The sequence below is a fragment of the Arabidopsis thaliana genome, chromosome 5 (genome assembly GCF_000001735.4).
Source record: "Arabidopsis thaliana chromosome 5, partial sequence".
NCBI lineage: Eukaryota > Viridiplantae > Streptophyta > Magnoliopsida > Brassicales > Brassicaceae > Arabidopsis > Arabidopsis thaliana.
Genome location: NC_003076.8, coordinates 24,698,633 through 24,723,988, shown reverse-complemented (window position 1 = coordinate 24,723,988; position 25,356 = coordinate 24,698,633). Strand labels below are relative to the sequence as shown.

The 25,356-nt window shown below is 33.9% G+C and overlaps 5 protein-coding genes, 1 long non-coding RNA gene and 4 other non-coding genes across 12 annotated transcripts; 6 read left to right on the top strand and 4 right to left on the bottom strand.

Moving 5' to 3' along the window:
- Window positions 1-5: 5 nt before the first annotated feature.
- AT5G61470 (C2H2-like zinc finger protein) lies at window positions 6-1,119 on the bottom strand (the record flags this gene model as incomplete). The annotated part of the gene is made up of 1 exon (NM_125540.2): window positions 6-1,119. The coding sequence occupies one exon, from the start codon at window positions 1,117-1,119 to the stop codon at window positions 205-207; it is 915 nt and encodes a 304-aa protein (NP_200955.1). The 3' UTR covers window positions 6-204.
- An 899-nt stretch (window positions 1,120-2,018) lies between these two features.
- Window positions 2,019-9,913, top strand: MIM (P-loop containing nucleoside triphosphate hydrolases superfamily protein). Its single transcript, NM_125539.2, has 29 exons — window positions 2,019-2,304; window positions 2,549-2,654; window positions 2,844-2,977; window positions 3,163-3,218; window positions 3,319-3,405; window positions 3,480-3,800; window positions 4,190-4,309; window positions 4,585-4,719; window positions 4,874-4,950; window positions 5,047-5,122; window positions 5,247-5,321; window positions 5,427-5,531; window positions 5,687-5,856; window positions 5,960-6,062; window positions 6,164-6,276; window positions 6,708-6,909; window positions 7,055-7,186; window positions 7,272-7,386; window positions 7,516-7,601; window positions 7,678-7,773; window positions 8,077-8,213; window positions 8,305-8,407; window positions 8,492-8,571; window positions 8,692-8,770; window positions 8,856-8,913; window positions 9,008-9,105; window positions 9,194-9,288; window positions 9,381-9,475; window positions 9,578-9,913. Exons 1-28 carry the CDS (start codon window positions 2,148-2,150, stop codon window positions 9,436-9,438), a joined length of 3,174 nt encoding a protein of 1,057 aa, NP_200954.1. The 5' UTR covers window positions 2,019-2,147; the 3' UTR covers window positions 9,439-9,475; window positions 9,578-9,913.
- On the top strand, window positions 9,895-10,725 carry U2.7. The gene has a single exon (NR_143365.1). It is a non-coding gene; the product is annotated as a U2.7; snRNA (small nuclear RNA).
- Window positions 10,726-10,978: 253 nt separating this feature from the next.
- Window positions 10,979-14,127, top strand: AT5G61450 (P-loop containing nucleoside triphosphate hydrolases superfamily protein). The gene is made up of 15 exons (NM_125538.3): window positions 10,979-11,274; window positions 11,370-11,453; window positions 11,556-11,629; window positions 11,722-11,755; window positions 11,840-11,898; window positions 11,986-12,100; window positions 12,188-12,225; window positions 12,333-12,430; window positions 12,546-12,601; window positions 12,687-12,936; window positions 13,040-13,161; window positions 13,251-13,307; window positions 13,395-13,460; window positions 13,537-13,611; window positions 13,702-14,127. The coding sequence occupies exons 1-15, from the start codon at window positions 11,107-11,109 to the stop codon at window positions 13,747-13,749; spliced, it is 1,344 nt and encodes a 447-aa protein (NP_200953.1). The 5' UTR covers window positions 10,979-11,106; the 3' UTR covers window positions 13,750-14,127.
- Window positions 14,128-14,250: 123 nt separating this feature from the next.
- Window positions 14,251-14,323, bottom strand: AT5G61445. The gene has a single exon. It is a non-coding gene; the product is annotated as a tRNA-Ala (tRNA).
- Window positions 14,324-14,592: 269 nt separating this feature from the next.
- Window positions 14,593-16,544, bottom strand: ACHT5 (atypical CYS HIS rich thioredoxin 5). 2 transcript variants are annotated; one of them, NM_125537.3, is made up of 4 exons: window positions 16,146-16,544; window positions 15,852-16,043; window positions 15,598-15,762; window positions 14,593-15,499 (listed from the first exon to the last, which is right to left on the bottom strand). In NM_125537.3, the coding sequence occupies exons 1-4, from the start codon at window positions 16,329-16,331 to the stop codon at window positions 15,305-15,307; spliced, it is 738 nt and encodes a 245-aa protein (NP_200952.1). In that variant the 5' UTR covers window positions 16,332-16,544; the 3' UTR covers window positions 14,593-15,304. The 2 variants fall into 2 exon arrangements, with proteins under 2 accessions (NP_200952.1, NP_001330106.1); NM_001345475.1 differs by having other exon boundaries at window positions 14,593-15,762.
- Window positions 14,692-14,772, top strand: AT5G09005. The gene has a single exon (NR_143150.1). It is a non-coding gene; the product is annotated as an other RNA (small nucleolar RNA).
- On the top strand, window positions 14,848-14,915 carry AT5G09000. The gene has a single exon (NR_143149.1). It is a non-coding gene; the product is annotated as an other RNA (small nucleolar RNA).
- A 4,657-nt stretch (window positions 16,545-21,201) lies between the features above and the next one.
- On the top strand, window positions 21,202-22,927 carry NAC100 (NAC domain containing protein 100). 2 transcript variants are annotated; one of them, NM_125536.4, is made up of 3 exons: window positions 21,202-21,622; window positions 21,753-22,030; window positions 22,116-22,927. In NM_125536.4, the coding sequence occupies exons 1-3, from the start codon at window positions 21,436-21,438 to the stop codon at window positions 22,659-22,661; spliced, it is 1,011 nt and encodes a 336-aa protein (NP_200951.1). In that variant the 5' UTR covers window positions 21,202-21,435; the 3' UTR covers window positions 22,662-22,927. The 2 variants fall into 2 exon arrangements, with proteins under 2 accessions (NP_200951.1, NP_001331908.1); NM_001345474.1 differs by having other exon boundaries at window positions 21,228-22,030; window positions 22,116-22,867.
- A 1,444-nt stretch (window positions 22,928-24,371) lies between these two features.
- On the bottom strand, window positions 24,372-24,575 carry AT5G08995. Its single transcript, NR_143148.1, has one exon. It is a non-coding gene; the product is annotated as an other RNA (long non-coding RNA).
- Between the last annotated feature and the right edge of the window lie 781 nt (window positions 24,576-25,356).

Sequence of the window (25,356 nt, the reverse complement as noted above, 5' to 3'; positions counted from 1 at the left end):
AGTAAAATTTAAAACAACTTTTATTGATGTAGGAAAATAAACTTAAAAAGGGTTAACAACATAAAAACATAGAACATGTTTTATTAGTCGGAAAACAGAAAGAAAAGAAAGCATGTTTCTTTTTATTATTTGTTTATCTCAACTAGTCACCCAAATCTAGGTACGCTTCATAGATTCTATGGTCACTTGGTGGAAATCGACAAGTTACTTGGCTGGAGCTAGGAACATATAGTGAATCTTTTTGTGACCACCAAGTGCTTGACCAGATGCAAACATTCTGTTACAAATTTGACACTCGTATTGTCGTCGAACTATTGGCCCATCTTCCCCGAAATAATTCTTGTCGGAAATCTTCAATCGCTTGTATTTGTGGCTCGTTCGATGACCACCTAATGCCTGATACGAACGTAAAACTTTTCCACAAGTATCACACGTATATTTACTTTGTTTCTTACCCCTTTTCCTTTTTCCACCGTAATATGCGTTTTCATCACCATAATCATCATCATCTTCATCGCTGTCTCCTATTAGGTTTTCCACATCTGAAGTGAGAGACTTAACATCGTCATCTTCATTGTCTTCATCTTCATCTTCAACAACGTACTCATCATCACTATCTTCGTGATTTTCATCAGAATCTATTTCGATATAGTTTTCAGTATCTTTTCTTTTTCGAGTTGATACCAAACTATCAATCGATTTCAGATTCTGAAGATATTCTGACATGTTGTCATCCTTCATTTGTAAAAGACATAAAGCACTTTCTTCAATAGTTATATCGCTTTCAGACTCTATCGAATTTTCCTCTTCCAAATCCACGACGATCTTTTTCTTGACAGTTGTTCGTTGCTCAGCTTCTTTGTTTAGATCTGGCTTTGGACCACCAACAACTTCACTGGTGTGGACAAATCTCGCCAGAACTGTTTCATTAGGTCTTCTAAAGCTTGCTCCAAGGTTGTTGCATGATCGTAGTGATGGAGTGATCGAGCCAGTTGATGAAGATGATCCAGGGAAAAATTTCAAAGTGTGAGCTCTCATGTGACCACCAAGAGCTTTCCCGTTTGAAAATGATTTCTTGCACACCTGACAGATTTTTGTTTTCTTGAGAAGTGAATACATTTTGACGATGAAAAACACAAAAAAAAAACTACAAAATTTTTAGGCGTTAAAGATTTTGATTGCTTTTTAATGCGAAAAGTGTTTGTGAATATTATGTGATTTTGAATCAGTGGAGATACTCATATATATATATAGATGCATGAGAGGGAGGAACACAATTTCTGTTCAAAAGGAGTTAACCACTTAACATAAGTGTTTGTTCATTATGTTCTCACATTTAGTTACAAGCATATTTTATTCTGGTCAAAAAAAACAAAGTCAACAATTATATACAAGCTAATCTTTTATTTTCTTACTCTCTTTTTTTTAAAATAGTCGTCGTTTAGGATTTTTACATAAAAGTTAAGAAAACAATTAAATTTTTTATTTATTTTTATTGGTTACGACATTGAACAATAAGGATATTATTGAAAGTTTTATCAAATATTTATATTGAAAATCTAAAATGACGATTATTACGAAATAAAATTTTAGTGTTAGAAAGACAATCAAATTAAAACAGAAAAAGTATATAAAAAAAGTAACAGTAGTTTTTTCGTGTTTTATACAAATAACTATAGATAATTTAACGTATAAATTATAATCGAATGTATTTGAATCGAACAACGTGAACATGATAGGAATGTGCATGATATTTCCGGAAAATTATGCACAATATCTGAAAATCTATTTAATCACACCGTAAAACAAATACACTTTTGTAGTATAAAATTATTTTAATTTAGTTAAGATTTTAATTTTTTTTCTTTCTTACAGTGAACACTACTGTTGACCAAAAGAAAAAGGGTCTATTGGGCTAAAAACAACTGTAGCTAATGGGCCATATTAGGGGGAACTTTAAGGCCCATTTGTGTTCGGTCATAAGATCTCGAGATCATCATCATCGTACGGTAAAGACAGCGGAATATAGTACACGCGACGTACAATAGCAATCTCTTTCCCGCCCTAAGCAGTCGCATCAATGGAACTTGCTCTATTCTAATTTGTTTCAACCGAGTGAGAGAAGAAACCCTAGAACGCGAAAAGCCATGGTAAAATCTGGTGCTCGAGCCAGTGATTCATTCATCAAACAACGTTCTGGGTCGGGTTCGATTCTGAGGATCAAAGTTGAGAATTTCATGTGCCATAGTAATCTCCAGATTGAGTTTGGCGAGTGGGTTAATTTCATCACCGGCCAAAACGGAAGTAAGTCTTCTCCTTCTGTTTAAAAAAATGTTTTTTAGAGCTCTGATTGACTGAATTTAATCACGCATGCCTTATTGGGAATTGGGTTTCGCCTAATTTTGATATCCAGATTTTTCAATTTGATTCAATTGTGTTCACTATTCAGGTTAGGAGGTAGTGGAAATGTCTTTTTTATTTATTTAGAATTGGTTTCTCACAGTCATGACCAAGAGTTTTAATCTGGACTTTTGATTAAAAATCTTAGGTGGTAAGAGTGCAATACTGACTGCACTATGTGTTGCATTTGGATGTCGAGCGAGAGGGACTCAGCGTGCTGCCACTCTAAAGGATTTCATTAAAACTGGATGCAGGTTTTGTACACTTGCACTGTGTTTTGTCTAAATATCAGATTTGCAGATTGGAAGTGAAAATAGGACATGTTTAGTGGCGCTTATTCTTCTTTCTTAAATTTTTTAGATTGTCTCTTGTCATTGATTAGGAGATGACTAATGATAAGAGTGACTGAAATTCCTTTCCAATTTGGTTGGATTTCTTTGCAGCTATGCCGTTGTCCAAGTAGAAATGAAAAACAGTGGAGAGGATGCTTTTAAGCCTGAAATTTATGGTGGCGTTATAATTATCGAACGCAGGATAACTGAGTCTGCTACAGCTACTGTTCTCAAAGATTATCTAGGTTAATTCATTGTACTCTCTATAATAATTTATAGTTTGACTTACAGTTTATCTCATAGCCCCCGTGTTTGTTGTGATGCCTGTCTCCGTTCTTATTTTCTTCTCCAACAACTCTATCTTTGTGTTATGTGCATATATATAAAACTATTGATTTAAAATGTTTTTCTGATTTCTTATTTTCTGCAGGAAAAAAAGTAAGTAACAAAAGGGACGAGCTACGGGAACTTGTTGAACATTTTAATGTGAGTTTTGGCCGTTCATTCAAAATTTTAGAAAGTATTAAGTGATATCAGATACTTGGCATACTCAGTACTGTATTCTTATTATATTTTACATGTGTAGATTGATGTTGAAAATCCGTGTGTGGTAATGAGTCAAGACAAAAGCAGGGAGTTCTTACATTCTGGAAATGACAAAGATAAATTCAAGGTATGTCACGTGAATTGATATATATATCAAAGTCAACCATGTTGTTATTATGGCTGAAAATTTTCGCTATCTAGTTCTTTTTTAAGGCAACCCTTCTTCAGCAAGTCAATGATCTTCTCCAAAGTATCTACGAACACTTGACAAAAGCAACTGCTATAGTCGATGAATTGGAGAACACAATTAAACCAATAGAAAAGGAGATCAGTGAGTTGCGTGGAAAGATAAAGAATATGGAACAAGTTGAAGAAATAGCTCAAAGGTTGCAGCAGTTGAAGAAGAAACTGGCTTGGTCATGGGTATATGATGTGGATAGGCAGCTCCAGGAACAGACTGAGAAGATTGTGAAGCTTAAAGAACGTATACCGACTTGCCAAGCTAAAATAGATTGGGAACTGGTAAGTAATACATACTTTCCTTCATCCGAAATTTGGATGGCTACAAAAATCGAAAGGTAAAGATGCTGGGTGCATTACAAGTTGTAACTTCTCTCTGATATCCTACCTGGCCATCATAAGATAAAAATGGAGTTTTTAGCTGTATAAAAGAGAGAGTTTGATTATGTAGAGTCTTGTGGTATTCCCAACGTAAAACTTTCTCATTGGGCATAGTTAATGTGTGCCATATTGGTTCCATATGTTTATGTGAGGTTTTGCCTCTAACATGTTCAATTTTCTTAGAGCGCAAACCTTCGCCTGCCTTACTGTAGGGGTCTACTGATGAGTGAATGATTGCTTAATTCATGTTTCGAGCTCAGACTGGTTGATTATCATTGACCTTTTTGTAGGGAAAAGTGGAATCATTAAGGGATACGTTGACCAAGAAGAAAGCTCAAGTTGCGTGTCTGATGGATGAATCAACTGCAATGAAGAGAGAGATAGAGAGTTTTCACCAATCAGCCAAGACGGTTTGTAAACTTAGTTTTAAGAGGGATCTAGTGGGTGGAATTTTGCCTAAAGAATTGACAAATTATCTTCCCTTATTTAACAAAATATATTTTCTTGTTCAGTGTTTGTAAGAGGGTGAAGCAAATAAAAATACTGGATTTTGGCAAATGGGCTGCAAGGCTCTAATATGCTTATTATTAGTTTAGATTAGTTTTGAAAAGTTGCTTTCGGTATAAGTAATTGTCCACATCTTGTATGTGTGTTCTTGATAGATCTTTGTGTGTTCTTATTTTAGGCTGTACGAGAAAAAATTGCTCTACAAGAAGAATTCAATCATAAGTGCAATTATGTTCAAAAGATTAAGGATCGTGTTAGAAGGCTTGAACGGCAAGTTGGAGATATCAATGAACAGACAATGAAGAACACACAGGTCCCCAATATCAGTCACATATCTTAAAAAGGAAAAACTATGTCATGTTTCTTTTGTGCTGAGTGTCTTGGCTTAACGATCAAGATATTGTGAAGGTGTGTATACATGGACAGATATACTTGTGCATATTTCTCATAGGTTGATAATTATGTAGGCTGAACAATCTGAAATCGAGGAGAAACTAAAATATTTGGAGCAGGAGGTTGAGAAAGTTGAAACATTGCGTTCCAGGTTATGATCTTAAGTTTTCTGTTTCCTTTTCGTCTGCTTAGCATTTCGGAGTCTTCTCTCTCGTCTTTAAACATGTTTTAAAGATTGATACTTTAGATTGAAAGAGGAAGAGAACTGCTTCTTGGAAAAAGCGTTTGAAGGGAGGAAAAAGATGGAACACATCGAGGATATGGTACAACTATACCTATTACTTACACATGAATCTGAAGTCTTTTTTTTCAATCAGTTTCATATGCAGGTTGTTTACAATTGCAATTAACACCTCAATCTTTTCGTTGTCCTTTTTTTGCTTCTAGATTAAAAACCATCAAAAGAGGCAAAGATTCATAACCTCGAACATTAATGATCTGAAGAAACATCAAACAAATAAGGTGCATCATAGTTATTTCATCACAAAATATAGTGTTTCAACTGGATCTTGTCAAGCCTCTTTCGGAAATATCTAAGAGGCATACAAATACATACATGCTCACCAGGTTACTGCATTTGGAGGGGACAGAGTCATTAATCTTCTGCAGGCTATTGAGAGAAATCATCGTAGATTTAGAAAACCACCAATTGGTCCTATTGGCTCCCATGTGGTAAGTTTCTACTCGTTTCGTTTGCAATCTGTGCACCAAACAAACTATTTCACTTGTTATCTTATATTGACATGTGCAACTGTTGCTGTAACAATCTTTTGATGTGAACATTTTGTGGGTTAAAAAGTCTCTTCTAATGGTGTGATGTTCTGCAGACTTTAGTCAATGGCAATAAATGGGCTTCTTCAGTTGAACAAGCTCTTGGAACCCTATTAAATGCCTTCATTGTGACTGATCACAAAGATTCTCTCACTCTAAGAGGCTGTGCGAATGAAGCTAACTATAGAAATCTTAAGATTATCATCTATGACTTTTCGAGACCAAGGTTCAAACTCGAAATAAGCATTTTCATATTTCCTTTTAACCATCTGCATTGATGAATGGGTAGCTTTATAACGCAAATATTTGCTATCTCTTCATTTATGCAGGTTAAATATACCAAGGCACATGGTGCCTCAGACAGAACACCCAACTATATTCTCTGTCATAGACTCTGATAACCCAACCGTCCTTAATGTCTTGGTGGATCAGGTTTGTACTTTCAAATTTTCCCTCCACTTACTAAATTTCTTCATTCTTACAGCCTTTTATGACGGTGTTCATATTTTAGTCTTGTTTTCTGAATATTTCAGAGTGGTGTTGAGAGGCAAGTGCTTGCAGAAAATTATGAGGAGGGAAAGGCGGTTGCATTTGGGAAAAGGCTCTCAAATCTGAAGGAGGTTTACACTTTAGACGGATACAAAATGTAAGTAATTTGTTAGATTTGGCATGGACAATCCCGCTATATCTCTCCCCTTGCAAACAAAAACAAATCCTTTGCATGGCGGGGGATAATCTTTTCTTTTGAAATAGAATTTTGAACAATGACATGCACCCCTCTTTCTGTATCCTGGCTCTGGATTTCTCCAATATCAATTTTCCACCATAAGACAAACAAAAAGCTTCAAACAATAGAAGCTTTTTGTTTGATATATTTCATTTTCAAAATCCCTTCAACTTATCTTGAAGGGACCAGAATATGAGATATCCGACTGTCTTGCATCTACAACATCTACAATATCTTAGTCGTGTAAAATAAGAGTCATTTTTAGTTAAAAGGGATTGACTTGAGAGCATCTAAGGGATATAGGAATATCCTCCTCAATCATAACACTAATTTATCTACTCTTACCCCAGGTTTTTTCGTGGGCCAGTTCAGACTACTCTTCCTCCTCTTTCTCGTAGACCTTCGCGACTCTGTGCTTCTTTTGATGACCAGATCAAGGATCTTGAAATAGAGGCTTCAAAAGAACAAAACGAGATAAATCAATGCATGAGACGTAAGAGGGAGGCAGAGGAGAATCTTGAGGAACTTGAGTTGAAAGTGCGCCAACTGAAGGTATTGTCTCATTGATTAATCCAGTAGAAACTAGAGTTCCCAGTCTTTATATATCTTAACTGAAATGATTAGCTTGAATTTACAAAGCTTTAGTTCGCTAGTATCCATAACCGTTTCCATATTTTTCTTTGTTCGGCTTGTGCAGAAGCACCGCAGCCAAGCAGAGAAGGTTTTGACGACAAAGGAACTTGAGATGCACGATTTGAAGAATACAGTCGCTGCTGAGATCGAAGCATTACCTTCTTCAAGTGTTAATGAGCTTCAACGTGAAATCATGGTTAGTTTGTTGGAATTTTTCTTTATTGTTACTGTTTTCGCCTTCTCCTCATGTATTTTTTCTTCTTTTCTAATTAATATGCCAGAAAGACCTAGAAGAGATAGATGAGAAAGAAGCTTTCCTTGAGAAGCTCCAAAACTGCTTGAAAGAAGCTGAGCTAAAGGCTAATAAACTTACAGCTTTATTTGAGAACATGCGTGGTATGTGTGTGATAGACCACTGTTTCTGAAACACCTGTATCTTTTTCTTGTGGTGTGGTCGAACATGAATAGATCTTCTTGATTGAGTGGCCGACTCTATTCTTACTTTTTCTCAAAACGTGCATGTAGAGTCAGCCAAGGGTGAAATTGATGCCTTTGAGGAAGCAGAGAATGAGCTAAAGAAGATTGAGAAAGACCTTCAGTCTGCCGAAGCGGTACCCCTTCTTTTTTCGACGTGAAGATTTTTTTTACTTGGTTTGCATGTAGAATGTAAGCTTGATTCTGTTTCAGGAGAAAATCCATTACGAGAACATAATGAAAAACAAGGTCCTACCTGATATTAAGAATGCTGAGGCTAACTACGAGGAGCTTAAAAATAAGCGAAAGGTACATATAATAAGCAATTACTCAGAAATTTTTCGAAATGACATTTGCAACTTCTTTCCGTTCTATACAACACACACACACACAATATATATATATATATATATATAGATACCTCTCTTAATCTCTTGTAAACCCTCTCTAAGGAAATGGCCAGTTTGAAACCCGGTATGACATGTTGTCTAGTCTATGGAACTTAGCTACTGGAGTAATGTGTATTAGCTGTAGAATTTTTTTATCTTGTAGGTTATTATTGCCCAGGGTTCATTTTTCTGTGGTTATGAATTGCATGTGCTGAAATTTCAGGAAAGTGACCAGAAGGCCTCTGAAATTTGTCCTGAGAGTGAGATAGAATCTTTGGGTCCCTGGGATGGGAGTACTCCTGAGCAACTCAGTGCTCAGATTACCAGAATGAATCAGAGACTTCATCGAGAGAATCAGCAGTGCGTATTTTAATATTGCCTTTCAGCTTTTTTCCTTCACACAGAAACGACCTGTGACAGTAAATTACGTGCTTCAATTTTGTTCGTGCAGGTTTTCTGAATCAATTGATGACCTTAGGATGATGTATGAGAGCCTAGAACGAAAGATTGCAAAGAAGCGCAAATCCTATCAAGACCATCGAGAAAAACTCATGGTTGAGTCTGCAGATCTGTTTATGTTAAAGCTCTTTGTGTTGTTATCGTATTATCGTTTAATGTATTCATCACTATTTGATCAGGCCTGCAAAAATGCTCTAGATTCACGGTGGGCCAAATTTCAAAGAAATGCATCTCTTCTTCGGCGCCAGTTAACATGGCAGTAAGAGTCGCTTTCCCCATTGCCACCTACATAGATAAATCTGTAGTTCGGTTGTCTCTTGAGATTAGTATGATTTTTTTTTCCATATGGAGCTTTCTTTGACGTTAATCTTCTAAGCAGATTCAACGCTCACTTGGGAAAGAAAGGTATCAGCGGACACATCAAAGTCAGTTATGAAAATAAAACTTTGTCCATAGAGGTAATTGACACTGCCATGGTACGGTTTTTGCTACTAGCGTGCCCATATTATTACGTCATCTGATTGATATCGTTCTTTATGACAGGTTAAAATGCCTCAAGACGCAACAAGCAATGTCGTTCGAGACACCAAAGGTCTTTCAGGTACTGCATCCTTCCACACTCTTAAAAATCATACATCTGATTCATTGCCATATAAAGACATTTCCTATGTGTAACGCTCTTCTCATTATACTAGGCGGAGAACGTTCTTTCTCAACTTTATGTTTTGCACTAGCTCTTCACGAGATGACAGAAGCCCCGTTTCGAGCAATGGATGAGTTTGATGTGTTTATGGTATTATGTCCTTTTAAGAATTCTCTCTTTTACGAGCTTTACGTTGGGATGAGACTAACATTTTTAACTTTCTGATTCTGAAATATAGGATGCAGTCAGTCGGAAAATTAGCTTGGACGCACTGGTGGATTTTGCAATTGGAGAAGGATCGCAGTGGATGTTCATCACCCCTCATGATATCAGGTAACCAACCGATCAATTTCAAAAACCATGGAACTCAGTCTGTGAAGTGAATAACTTGGATGAAACTCTTTATCTCTTGTGCTCTTTTACAGCATGGTGAAGTCGCACGAGAGGATAAAGAAACAGCAAATGGCTGCTCCTCGTTCTTGAAAACAAAAAAAAACTCTCCTTGTATAGCTCCATAAAGGTACACACAATTTTGCTTGCATGACCCATTCAAGCATTTTATGTTTTGTGTCTGCATTTTTCGCCAGTTCTCACTTATGTGTTTCTTTACGGGACTCATCAGGGCATCCTCGGCTTTGAGTCAATACTACGACGAGCTGATGGGAAGTTTGAGAAGAGCTTTGTCATCCATGGTCATGGTGTATTGATTTGAATTTACAGGTGCTGAGTGAGACCCTTTTTTGTTTTCTCTCATTTCTTTTTATGACATTTATATATTGTCAAACTTTGATTTTAAAACTGTATTATATATCATTTTTATTGACTTATAATTATCATTTTTAGATCGACCAAGTGTGACAGATTACTTTCCTAGTGATAAAGACTAGTGATTGAGGACAATAGCAGAAAGACTAAGTAACTTTTAAGCTTCGGATTAAGAAATGTCCATAGTTTCTGATTCTTTTTGGCAAGTTTAAGTACATCCTGAATGTTCGATAAAGGCTAGTGTCATCAACATCTCTAATACATATGACAGCCAAGGAGCATCCATTGAAAAATGAGGCAATAAAATTGAGTACTTATAAACTGTTCATACTTCTTTTCTACCTTTGACGTTGTAAATGTTAAATTTATGAACTTAAGAATGTCATTGCTACAAAAAAAAACAATGTGATTGCTATGCAATATACATGTAATTTGAATATAAATCTTGGTCCGGTTACGCTAAACCAAAATCTGATATTATCTGGGCTACGTGTGGATTAAAAATCCGATTAGGGGGAGTCGTGCAAAGCCCACTAAAAGAAACAGGCGGTTTGTTTTATTTTAAATAACTTTTAACTCGTTCCAAAGTCCCACATCGCTAACAATTTAAGAGGTGAAGACAAGACGAGTAGTATAAATAACGAGGCCACGGCCACGAACAATTCATACCTTTCTCGGCCTTTTGGCTAAGATCAAGTGTAGTATCTGTTCTTATCAGTTTAATATCTGATATGTGGGCCATCGGCCCACACGATATTAACTCTATTTTTTAAGGGAGAAAACCCACTAAGGTAGCTTGCTATCTGGGTTTTCACGAGTCGCCCATGCGTTGCACTACTGCACGGGCCTGGCTCATCCCGCCAATAAACCAGTAAAATTATAAATATTGGAAATCTGCCACTATGTTGTAGATTTGGGCTTAGGGACCTAAATAAATAACGTTATGTAACTGGTGGATGACCGTTGAAACCCTCATACGCGATGCACATGGTTAGGATAGAATTCACTTTGAACTTGAGATGGCTTCATGTAAGCTAATGGGTATGAGTAGTAAGTTTTAGTTGGAAGTTGTTAACATATATATCTGAAAGAATCAAAACCCAAAAAAATCAAAAATCAAAAATCAAAGAAGCAGAATCAACAAATAACAAAATTATTATGGGCTGGCCCAAATAAACGTGGATTCAATTCTTAATATGGGCTAATCATAATTGATATTGGGCTATCTATGTTAATCATACTGTAATTTTATTTGTTAAGCAAAAAAAATAAAGGAAAAAGAAAACAGAGTATATGTCCTAAAGAAGTCAGATTGTCGGAAACATCAACAGATTATTAATCAGAGAGATCGAAATTTCCTCTTCTCAAAAAACTCAAAATTTGAAGATGAAGGACAGAGAGGAATCATCATCGTCTTCTTCTTCAATGACAACAAAAAAAACTAATGGAATAATCAACAACGGCGAACACGAACCTCGAGATATCAACATCCGATCATTCTCTTCTGTTCCTTCTTCTCCTCGTAACGCTTCTTCCAAATACGATTTCGTCAAGGTTCGTTTTTTCTTTCGATTTGGGTGGTTTTTGATTCTTCTTCTTTTTCAAATTTCTGATTTTTTTTTTTTTTTGTTGACGGCAACTTTTTTAAGGTCAAAGTATGGCTTGGAGACAACGCAGATCACTACTATGTTCTGTCTCGATTCTTAGTCTGTAGAATGTTAACTGTTACTAAGGTTTGTTCAATTTCGACATCTAAGTCTTCTTCAGATTCTAGGATTTAGTACTGAATAATTCTATAATAACATTGGTTACAATATTTGCCAATTTTGACTCAGATCCCAAATCATGAAGCTATAAAGATTTCTCTTGAACTCAAGAAGCTTCTAATTGACAACAGTCTTCTTGATGTGTATGCCCATTTCGTCCTTCTTCTTCTTATCGATTCAATTTACATAACCTTGATCTTGTTTGTAACATAATTTGCTTTGTCTCTTTTTGCAGCTCTCAGTCTGATTTGGAAACCAATTTGTTTAAGGTACATATCTTTAGATCCTCGCTAAAACTTATCTTGGATGTCTTATGAACATTGAAGTAATCTGTTACTGGTTGAAATTTGCAGCTAATGGAGCGACGTGGTTATGGAGAAGAGTACATTAATCGTTATAACATGATGACAAAGTAAAACGCTAGTATATGATATTTACTTGTTTGAAAATCTTTTCTCAAAGTTCATATTTTTTGAATGTTATACTTTTGGTTTTGTAGATTTCATCATCAAAGAGTACCTCTTGTCATACTCGTTTGCGGAACAGCTTGTGTTGGCAAGTCCACTATAGCTACACAACTTGCTCAGAGACTTAACTTGCCAAACGTTTTACAAGTAACTTGCTCCTAAACCCTTCTTCATCAGTTTGTTCTCATTTTCTTATGTTTGTTTATTTTCAAATGTGGCCTTTTGTGTACACAGACAGACATGGTTTATGAGCTGCTTCGAACAGCAACTGAGTACGTTTTTCTCCTTTTTAGTTATGTACATTGTTATCCTCTAGTCTAAGAGTTACAATCCGGGCTATAGATTAGCGCATAAGCACGTTTGTTTATGTTTAATGTAGTGCTCCGTTGACATCAACCCCTGTATGGACTCGAGAATTCGGCTCATCAGAAGAGTTGATTACTGAATTCTGTAGAGAATGCAGAATTGTTCGGAAAGGTACTTCCTCTTTGGTGTATGCTTCATTTGGTTTTGTTTTCATTTTGTGTTTGTAGATTTGTTACTCTCTACATTATTTTTTCTTGACATTACTCAATGGCTTGGGGTTGTATAGGACTTGGTGGTGATTTGAAGAAAGCAATGAAAGATGGGAAACCCATTATAATTGAGGTAAATTTGTTTGTGAAAGCTCCATACATTTGGATTATATTTCGGCAATTACACCTGTTTTCTAATCTTGGCCAAGTAATCACAGGGAAGACATTTAGATCCAAGCATATACTTAATGAATGATGAGAACAAAACTCCATCAAATGATCCCGAGAAGAGCAGCAGCGAAACAAACTCTTCGAAAGATCTAACCTCGGACAAAAATCCCGAGGCAAGTTCTTCAAACACGAAAGAAACCGACAATAGTGCTGTGAAACCCCATTCTCATGAGGAAGCTGTGGCATCTGTAGAAGCGAACAACCTCTCAGAAAAAGTTACACAATGTACAATCGACGGTATGCTTCAAAGTATTTTCAGTGTAGTCTTTTCTTCTTGTGATTGTTCTTCCATTTGCTTCTATGTGAGTGTAAAGTTCTATTTCGTTTCGTGTGTGTGCAGCTGAAAGTTCAAAAGATGCTGAAAAGAAAAGCAAATCTGCAGATGGAAGTGGAAAGACGAAATCTGGCCCTGAACCAATAGTCATATCTATTGTGTTAAAGATGTCTGAATTCGATCATAAGGTGATTCAAAATTTTGTTTCTTTCAAGCTATATAACTCGAAAAGTAGTCATTTCTCAGTTCTTTATTTTCTTTAATCTCATTTTCTCAGGCTTTGCTAGAGGAGTGGATCTCTTCCCGTACATCTGGAGAGAAATATACCACTAAGGTACTATTATACAACTTAAAGCTTAAAGAGATCTAAACTGAACTTGAAAGTTGTATGAACACTTGTTTGGCTTTCCTTTTTTTGCAGGAGAAAGATAGACTAATAACAAACCTAAAGACCATTGAAGACTACCTTTGTTCCTTTAATTCACAGGTTTGTTTGGTTCTTCATCAATCAAAATTTCTGTTCAGGTTTTTTTAGGTTCTTACATTTCGTATTCGTGAATCAGGGGGTGACTGTTGTAAATATATCGGCCACCACATTCCCACAGACACTAGATTGGCTTCACAACTATCTTCTTCAGGTAAGAAGAAGTCAGCAAATTCAAAGCTTTGAAAGTCTAAATTCTCAACAAAAATAAACAGTAACCATATATTCTTCTGTGTGTTTGTAGCGTATTGAGGAAGGGATTCGATCATCAGAGAACGAGGCTCCGAAGTGAGACACATGCAAAAGAAGTCTTAAGGAGGCTAAAGTCACCTTCTATACCTCAGAAACTATAATAGTTAAAACAATTGAGATTAGCGAGTTATGTATTCTATAGTGTCAGCTATCACTCGTTATAAAAAAACAAAGAGAATTTCTTGCATGAACTAATACTGTAGTTACTCAAATTGTCCATTCAGAATAAGATAAGAATCTGACATAATCGGATCTTCCCCTAGGTATGGATCTGACATGTAAAGTTCATGCATGCACTTGGTGCTTTGATTATCCTCATCCTACATTTGTCAACTTTATGGGGCCATTTTGGCTCTGCCTCTTATTTATTGAGTCAACGAAGTGGAGATACTCTTCATTCACTCTTGAGACATGGATTAGTCTCATTTGTTTTTTTGGCAGAACACACCATTTCCCATCATGATCATAAATTCATAATAAGAGACCGAAGAAGTCGTAGGACGAATATAGGAAGCTTCTTGTTACGTAAAAAATAAAAAGATGGAGATGCGGGGTATCGATCCCCGTACCTCTCGCATGCTAAGCGAGCGCTCTACCATCTGAGCTACATCCCCATTGCTGTTTAATCACTAAACTATATATTTATTACATATTTTATTCTATTAGATAACGGTCCGGCCCGGCCCAACCTTAACTACAAGAACCAACCTCTTTATAAGTCCGAGCAAACATCCATAACCCTAACTTATCATTCTCTCTGTTCTTTAGTCTCTGTTTCTAAACGCCGTTTCTTCATTACAATCTTGTTTCTCTATTTTGAATCTTATTTCTTTATTGAATTTAGTAGTATTATAGGATTTGGTTGCTGATAGTTGTTGATACCTTTGATGGTTTATAACTTTTAATTACTTTGAAGATTTTTTTTCAAGTTTAAAGGTTCTTTTCAACTTGGTATCATCTGGTGTTTTAGATTTGTGTTGTTTGCAAGTGACGATTAACAGACAGGGACATCAGAAAATATTCTGTGTTGACTATAGTCTATAATGGGAATCTCTCTGATGCATAAAACTTTATCTCATTTATTTTCAGTTTTTAGAAAACCTGTTTTTGATTTGATTTTTAAAAGTGAAAAAGGCTTTACCAATGATGGATTTCAAAATAATCATCAGATCTGATATACATGATTACAATCTTGACGCTGAGGTAAAGCCTTTCATAACCTGTTTTTAAATATACTAGATTAGTCAAAACCAAAACTTTCTTATCTGATTGGATTAGATAGCTGATTTCGGATCTAACAAAACCTGTTAAGAGTTTCTTTACAACAATATTGAAATCTTGCTCTTGAAACTGTGTTAAGATCTTAATCCATTGATCTTTCATATTGTAAAAGAGATTGTATTAAAAAAGTTGAAGCTACAAGATTTATCACAATATAATCATAAGAGCCAAAGATTGATTCAATCTTATCAGTTAATTGAAATTGCCACTGGTAGTAATGGTGTGAAACTAAAATGAATGTAAGTGCCAAACCAAGCACAAATAATACTAATATCTACAATTCAATAAGAACCTTAATGAAAAAAGTCATCTCTTTATAACACCATCGTTTGATATTGCTCCTCTGTTTTATAACCAATGTTGCTAGCTTGATGCATTGTTAAAGAATTCATTTTCAGTTCACCAACCGATGCCAAAGCCGCGAGTTCCTTCTCGTCTAATCCCTTTGCATCCCCGAGGCTGCATCTTTCACTACCGTGCTTATCCAACGCTTTCTTGAACTTATTGATCTGCACATTCAATCAAAAAGAGTTTCAGTTTACTACCTAAGTGCCAATGATATTAAAACCAGCACAATGTTATTTGATCATCAGATATATTTGCTTACAGTTGCAATAGTGCAGCTGAAGCTACAGACTTTACCCTCTGCTCCTCTATAGAACTTAAAGAAAGGCAGCACATGAACGTTTAGACCATGACACATTGTTCTAAGCTCTTCTTGATTCACTTTCAGAAACATCACATTTGGGTTTGTTTCTGCCAATTGACATATCTGTTATATACAAAAAAACAACATATCAATACACAAAACCAGATTCACTGAATCTATCCACAAAAAAGTACACTATTCATATTTCATACCTTTGGGTGGAGAGATTTGCAGCCACCACAACCAGGAGAGTAGAAATCAAGAACAACCAATCTATCTCCAGCGTTTAACAAAGAGTCAACAAGATGATTGGCAGATTGAATCTCTAACATGTTGTGATTTGTTGACTTCTCCCACCATCTCATTCCTCTACTCATACCAATCGATGATGTCTTTGCCTGAAACTAACCATTTTCAAACACAAGTCAATTAGGGAATCTATAAAGTCACCAAAGATTTGGATTAAAGAAACAAAAAAGAGATGTTTGTTTTTTGTTTTTGCTTACAGGAGACGCAGAGGAAGAAGAGAAAGCGGTTAAGGTTTGGTTGGTGAAATCTGCTGAAGCCATTGGATGTTCCTTCAAATCAAGACTCATAAACGGAGAAAGTTTCGATTTTGATTGATTCTCTTGTGAAAATGGAGAAACCCCAGAAAGAACACAATTGGTTCCAAGAGATGAAATTGCATCCATGTCAAATCGTGTTTAAGGAAAGTGAACCAAGAAAGACTCAGAAATTTGAGATTGAAGGAGAGTGAAAAAGTGCAAAGATTTTGAATGAGGAAAAAATCACAAAAAGCTCATCACTTTATTGACCTCTCGACATCAAATTGGAAGAGAACACTTTGTACAGTTACGCAGAAACTTGTGTTGTTTTTAAGACAAAACTGGAATTTACTCGTAAGGTGGGTCCTTGTTTATCCAATTAGATTTTTTTGACTTTATCCATTCCATTCCCCATATCCATTTTTCACCGTTGATTACGAACTTGTGCTAATAAATAATTAACTCACTCATAGTGATTAACAATTGTTGACCAATCTGAAGATCCGGATTATGTGTTACTATGATTTCATGATTATCAAACTTATCCACTAAATAAAACAGAATTATTTCTTTGAAAATGATTTTTCTGTATCTTTTTTTTCCTTATGAGAAAGAGGAGTGAAAAAAGTAAAAAACATCATTGTCAGGGTCGTCGCATGAAACGTGTTGCTGACTGTGTATGAGGCTTTTCCTCGTTGGATTGGGTCCTACTTAGTTTATATACAATCGTATTTGCATAATTGTAGTATATTGTTGCAATCTAATATGAAGGTAAAACCACATATTCTTAACAACAACAAAACAAAAATGTTGTCAAACACATTTTGTAAAATTTGATTGTTGTCAAAAAGAAAATAAAAGAAATTGCCACTTTTAAGGTGATCATGATACAAACTTGGAAAAATTATTATATTAGCATTTGAAGATTGGGAGATTTCATTTCTTTTGAATATAATGAAATTTGGATTTGTTTGCATTATCCATTATCAGATATTTTTGACAAAAATAAAGAATGCAGCCCACACCTTTATTCTGGATTAGTCAGTAAAACATGGTCCAAAGAGACTCCAAAAGCGGCCCACAGGATTTTAATCCAAAACAATGCCTAGAAACGAAACGATGGGCAAAATTTGATTGCAAAGTCGGTAAACATTGCTATTTGCTACTAGCAAGTAGCAATTTGATAATTTTTCAAACTAGACAAAAAAAAAAAAAAACACAATGACATAATTTATATGTTTTTTATCGTCTCCAACTTACACACCCATATTATCGATCTTGAATCTAAGTTATGATATGCTAGAAACACTAATGCAAACCATTCCACTCTAATTTATTTTCCATTTTAAGACTGTAAATAACAACTTCTTATTGTGCTTTGTGCTATTGTACATATCTAGTAATGTAGTATCTATGATTGGTCCATATCCTTAAAGCACTTCGACTCAAGCCTACAATTTTGAGCCCAACGTATCCAAATGAGTCAAATTGCTATCACAACATAAAAGCTAGCTCCCTTAATCTGCCACTCCTTTGATAAACAATCATAAAAAAAACGAGACTGGCCCAGTGGCCCATATACAAAAAAAAACGAGTCTGGCCTTGTGGCCCGTATACCATATGTAGGCGGAGTCGGAAGCACGAACATGAAAGTGGTCAACCTCAACCCTAGAGTTTTATTAAGTTCTATTTAATCACTCATTAGTCGGTTTAATCCTTATTTCTCAATACTAATCGTCTTTTCAACATATAGACACATGGCCATTCGTCTAAATTTTCGGGTATTAGGAAACTAAAGATGACGTAGCAGATTCAAATATAGGTTTAAGTTGACTACAACAATACAAAATTTACAAAATCAAAGGCTTACGATTTAGCGAAGAGACCAGAAAGTCTTTGCAAACGAGGGCATAAACAATACGTGGTCTTGTCTTACTGGATCTATTCCTTAAATAGAAATATTAGTAGCTTTCTTACCACCTAATTTGCAACACTATAAGCAGATTTCTAATTTTATTAGACTACCAAATATTTCATTTGGTCATGTTCTCTCCCCACCATGACATTATATTTTAATAGTTAAAAATATTATCGACATGTTTGACATTTTGTGCATAATATGATGCTAGTTTTTTAATCAGGTGGAATTAGTTTCTAGTGCGTATAATATTGTTAAGGACGACAAAGAAGCGTAAATGATCTTTCTTCAAACTATGTTTATATACTTAACTGTGCGTAATGCAGTGTCACTCTGGTTCGGCTAAACTAAGTAAAGATAATGAGAAACGTTGTATGGAATATGCTCTATTTTCTATAAAGTTGTAACGTTAAGTGAATCGAATAGGTCTTAAAGACTATATTTAACCCAAGTATGTAATAAGTTTAGTCATTGGCTATTGAAAACTCTCAGATTTCATACCTATAGTGCTAAAATACTCCAATATATAACTCTCAAATTTCATACCTATTTTACTAAAATACTCTGTAAATAGTATAATGGCGGTCAAAGGAAACGTCAATTTAGCATATAAATAACTTACTCGTAGCAATAGAGATTTCTTTCAATAGTTTTAATTTTGTAATTGTTTTTGGTCATAAAAGAAAAGGATCGCGGGATGGTGAAATGTAAACCGAGTGCCAATCCTAATTGTTTGGTGAAACTCAACTATGCAAATGATGATAAAATGGAAATATTTCTCGTGCTTAATTACCACTCTTTTATTAAATTTTAATATATGTTTAAATATAGCGAATGGGAAATAAGAATTGGCGCTGCCTAAACATTTATGCTTTATCTTTTTCCAAATGATGTTTCTAATCAATTAATGTTATTACAACCAATAACTATAAAAAGAATCTCTATTGGGTGGCAAAACAAAACAAGATTTCTATTTCTACCCCAAAAAAAATTCCAAAAGTATTTACATGAGGAAACGAGGCACAACCGGTTCATAGTTAATGATCAGAAATATAAAAAAATACCTTTGAGTATTTTTCTAATATCTGTAATTAATATCTTTGAGTCGATCAACAATAATTTTTAAAATTGATCTGAAAAGAAAAAATTGTTTATATCTTTATCGACTATGTAAGATTGTATAAAATGGCCGACACAATATTCATTTTAAGCTGTGTGGAATCCGTCATATATATTTTGGAATATATACAGACAGACACAAGGAAAATATTTAGACTAATTGGTTTCTAGGGGAACATCCACCCTGAGCACCTTTTTATTCCTAAATAAATGCCAATTTATGGTACCAAATTTTTTTTTTTTTTTTTTTTTCTGCAACCTTATGGTACCAAAATCAAATTTTGTTAATAGTACACCGAACGCACTTCACTCTTCGAAATAGAAATCTCTCAATAAAACCTAAAGTATTTATTATATTTCTTTGACCTTTTCTAACTGGTTTTAAAAACGTAATAATAATTAAAACTTTGACGAATGAGGTAACAAGATTAAAGAACCAATAAAAGTACCAGCAGAAACATCATTTGTCAATCATGCCTTCTTGATTCTTCTTTTGGAAAGAGAGTTTTAAAGGTAGTTATATTATTTTATGCTAAAACATTACTATCTTACATTGTATTCAACTGGTACTAAATCATCTAAATTTCAACTTTAATTATTCTTATTTGCCAACAAGCACAGACTTCCTTATTAAAATTATAAGATCTGTTTGATCTCAAAAGTGGTTAGATATGGTTCAATATACAAATGATAAGGGAAGTCATACAATTTATTAAAGAAAAAAAATTATATCCATTATAGAGCAGTGAAACAGATTATTTGTTGGTATTGTTTTACAAGATAGTTTTTTTTTTTTTGGCAAATTTTACAAGATAGTTTAATTCAATGAAAGTCCGAAAAAATAACAACATTTATTTATTAGTATAATTTAAGATTCTAAGGTGGTGTTATTCAATTATGGAGTTAAAGTCAATTCTTTAAGCTTTAGATTTGTTTTCTGATATTGTTTTTAAGAATATGTTTGTATGAATTTCAAAATCTCTGCAATATGTTTTGGATTTTGATTCTAATGATTTACTCATGAAACTCCAAAGAGGTTTCATTTCAAATCAATTAATATATAAAGATTTTACAAGTCTTTTAGTTTTGAATAACATTGGATTTTAATGAAATATTTAAAATCTTAATTGAATAACACCAAACTTTAAAATCTATTCAGCATCATTTACAAATATGAGTTCCAATAACACTAGATTTTAAAGTTGGATTTAGAATCATTAGTTGAATAACAGTGGATTAGTATTGGATTTCAATTCTATTAAAATCCATTAACGAATAACACCCCCTAAAGTACCATCCATTATTCTTTTCAAACGAATACAAAAGGATATCTAAAACCTCTTGCGTATGAAATATAATGGAAAATATGAACTCTAAACTCTTTTGCTAATCACTGAATTAAGTGTTGCCACCATAAATATTAAAAACCACATAGTTATTTCTGTGTAACTTTGTTTTTCTAAGACATTGTCATTATTCATTGTATTTGCTTAACCGACGTAATAAGGTTATAGATCATTCTTTGTATATTTCAATACAATTATAGTAACCATGCTTAATGCGTTAGATTCAAAGAATTTCCATTCTCTTGTTAATTGAATTAACTTAATTCACAGATATTTATTTCCTTATTGATTTATTTATTTTCTAGCTCCTATAACTATCCCAAAACAGTTCCTTAATTTAAAAAAGGTCTAATATTTTTTTTTTCAAAATTGAATTATTTTCTACGAATATTTAAAAAGCTCAGAAAAAAAGTTTTTTAAAAGGGGAAAGTGCTAAAACAACCTACCCAAGTTGCGTTACACACTACGTATCTTTCTTCTCACACAAAAAAATTGGGAAATACATATACTCTTTTTATTCTTCCAAATTCTTAAAAAAACAAAATTTTCGTTTTGACGTAATTTTCTTATAATTAAGAAAATGAAATATCGCAATTTCGTTTTTCTCCACTCCTTGAAAGTTCCAAACTTTATAGTTTCATTTGGCTCTTTTCCCTTTATATTTTCCTCTTCATCTTCCTAACCTTTCTCCCTAACTTCTCTGTTCATCTTTTTCTCTCTTTATTTATAAATTTATCTGCATAGTACTCTCTGAATCTATATCTTCAAAAAAAAAAAACGTCCAAGATCAAATCAAGAAACCCATTAAAAAAAAAAATCAGGTTTTGGTTTCAGTTTTAAGGGTTTAAGGTTTCTTGGGGAAGAAACGATGGAGACTTTTTGTGGGTTTCAAAAGGAGGAAGAGCAGATGGATTTACCTCCTGGGTTCAGGTTTCATCCAACAGATGAAGAACTCATAACTCACTATCTCCATAAGAAGGTTCTTGACACCAGCTTCTCAGCTAAAGCTATCGGTGAAGTTGATTTAAACAAATCAGAGCCATGGGAGTTACCATGTATGTTTTGATCATAAATCAGGATTTCAAGTTTTAAAGTCTTTTTTTTTTCTGAATCTAAACAAGTGTTCTCTTTGTCTTCTTCTTGAGAGCTAATGTTGTTGGAAGATTGATTTTTTTGTGTATATAGGGATGGCAAAAATGGGTGAGAAAGAATGGTATTTTTTCTGTGTGAGAGACAGAAAGTATCCCACCGGTTTAAGAACTAACCGAGCAACTGAAGCCGGTTATTGGAAGGCGACCGGGAAGGATAAAGAGATATACCGAGGCAAATCACTTGTTGGGATGAAGAAGACACTTGTTTTCTATAGAGGAAGAGCTCCTAAAGGTCAGAAAACCAACTGGGTGATGCATGAGTACAGGCTTGAAGGAAAATTCTCTGCCCATAACTTGCCGAAAACCGCAAAGGTTAACCCGAAAACCAAACACTTACTCTGTTTATGCTCTGTTTTCCTTTTGTTTACTAATTTTGTTTTTGTTTTGGGGTTTGCAGAATGAATGGGTGATATGCAGGGTGTTCCAAAAGAGTGCTGGAGGGAAGAAGATCCCGATTTCGAGTCTAATCCGAATCGGTTCACTCGGAACCGACTTTAACCCTTCGCTTTTGCCCTCTTTAACCGATTCTTCGCCTTACAACGATAAAACCAAAACAGAACCGGTCTACGTGCCCTGCTTCTCCAACCAAACGGATCAAAACCAAGGAACCACACTCAATTGCTTCAGCAGCCCTGTTCTTAACTCGATCCAAGCCGACATTTTTCACAGGATTCCACTCTATCAAACTCAGTCCCTCCAGGTTTCTATGAATCTACAGAGCCCGGTTCTCACGCAAGAACACTCAGTTCTACATGCTATGATCGAGAACAACAGAAGACAAAGTCTCAAAACGATGAGTGTCTCACAAGAAACCGGAGTTTCAACTGACATGAACACTGATATCTCATCGGATTTTGAATTTGGTAAGAGACGGTTTGATTCTCAAGAAGATCCGTCTTCCTCTACTGGACCGGTTGATCTTGAACCTTTCTGGAATTACTGAAGATGATTCAAGATTCTCATGTCCATTAATTTACTGTGGTGTGTTAAAGTTTGTATAGGCTATTGTCATATACTCTCATATCAACTTCCACTATATATTATAACAATTTAAAGAAACTTAAAAATATGATTTGATATATGACTAAAGTATTATAATACAATTTTGTACCTCTACGATGTTTATAATCAAATGTATATTTTAGAACTAATATCATTTTTAGGCGAGAATTGAGATTCCATTGTTTTCATCCTCATGGAAAAATTTAGTTCTACGCCAAAATTTATCACTAATATTTTAAAATAACATAATAACCAACATTTTGAGCTTTTTAATTTTACATAGATTTATGCAAATTTTAAAAATATGAAATTTTGAGATGTTAGACGACACATCGTTTTTTGTTTGTTTGTTAACATTTATCAATTATCTTAGAATTTAATATCTATTAATTTGATTGGTAAATGGTCTTGGAGAACAAATAATTGTTTTTCAACGTTCCTTTTCCTTCACTTGTGCTTTCATTTGTAGATGTGAAGAGGTGGTGTATATTCCATTTTTGGTGCTTGTTAAAAACCGGTCATATTTTCGGCTTAACGTGAAGAAATGTAGAATATAATATCTCCAATTTTACTAAGAAGACACTTCACATTTGGATTTTCTACTATTGACATTGTAAATCTAAATTAGCATAAAATAGAGAATAAGGTATAGTATATTCATATATGCATTCCCCCATGTGGTTTATTAAAATTTTGGGAATGTATAAAGTGAAACACAATTTTCATGAACATTAAAACCTTAATTCACGTAACGTATCAATTAGTAGAGTTTCGAAAGTATCTCATTTCTTCTTTATAGAAAAAATATCTCATTTGTTATACTACTCGAAAAGATGTGAAGAGAAATAAAATGTATAAAAACATATATTTTAAATTTATTATTCAATAGGTATAATAGTTTTAGAAAGAACATGTTGTAATACTAAAAACTAAATAAGAAGTAATTATACTAACCTATGGATATATAATTCTGGTAAGAACAAACTTTTTAAAGAAAGCTACAATAAGTAAAATTTGAAATGTATATACTTCGCACATCTTCTCTATATATCCATGAGGAATCTATTCCGTTATAAAGCTGTCATGCGTGATGCTTGAAATTTGTGTGTATTGTCTATATATATTACGTAACACAACTTTTCTATTTCGTATATCCTTTTTTCTCTTTTAGTCGTTCGACATATCATATATTCTTAACCTCCAATGTATATATATATATATATATATATATATATATATATATATATATATATACACTATGTACAACTATTGATGACTATGTTATGTAATCAGTCGTCAAATCAATTACCATTTGACTCAAATCTTTAAGAACTCTTCCTATATTTTTGAATTTGTTTGGAAAATTACAGTATTTTTGGAACTAATATTTAGCTGTGGTAATATCGGTTATTGTTCAAATTCTTAATTATATTTTTGTTCCACTTGGTAAAATTTAATGGATGAACCGATACATGAGCTGCATATATATGATCACTTCAATCTCAATGTCATCACAACAGTCACCAAATCAAGTATACAAACCTAATTATAACACTTCTAAGCTCTATGTGGCTATAATGGTGCACACTGATGTTTACTGAAAGGTATCATACAACCATATATCTCTATCTCTATATGATCTTAATTAAACTCGGATGAAAATTAGAATCTCTATCATTTTAATTTTATGACACATTTTGAATTACCAAACAAAAGGTGTGGAGAAGTGATAGAGGCACGTGATGGTATGATCATAACTAGAAATGAAATAAATTGAGTCCCACACGACATCTTCCTTAACACATCCTTTTTTAACATTTCTCATTTCTTTTCATTTGTTTGTTTTTGCATTTCCCCTCAACCGTTTTGTCTTGTTTTCCTATTGATTTTTTCTTCACCTTTTGGTTAAGGTTCTTTATATGTATTGTTCTTGTTATATTCCAAGTTAAATTTTGCACTTCATTTTCTTTATAGTGGTGAATGCGAGATGATTACAGAAGTTGATTCGATTATCCAAATGAACAAACGTACTATATATTTACTTTCTAAACATTCTTTATGAACAAAAAAATATTCTACAGGAAAACATGTTTAGCGCGTAAAATAGAGTAAAAAATCTATCTAAAAGTTCTTTAAGAAAAATTTGTTTTTTTCTTTGATGAAGTTATGAAACATTTGTTGAGAAACATCAAATATATATAACTAAAACATTTGATTTTTTTCGATAGTTTATAAACTACAGAGCTATATATTACAAATGAGGTAGTACTAATACCTTCATAACCATCCCTTTTTATTTTAATTACCAAATGTATTAATAGCCAGTTTTCCAAACCCAAAGGAGGGTTGGATTAAAGTTTTGTATTTTTCTAATTTAGGCTGCGTATAATTATTCAAGTTGAACTTGAAACCTTACGTACAAAGTTAATTGCGGGTTTTACATGGATACGTATAACCACGTGTCGTAATTAGATGTTAATTGTTCACCAGTTTATTTCCACAAAACAAATGTTCGTCCTTCTTTCTTCCTACTCTAATAATATGATTTTCTACAAAGAAAATATCAAGTGCTCAGTAAAAACAGAGTGATCTACCAGATATTTTTCTTAAATTTTGTTTTATTCTCAAAAAAGTAT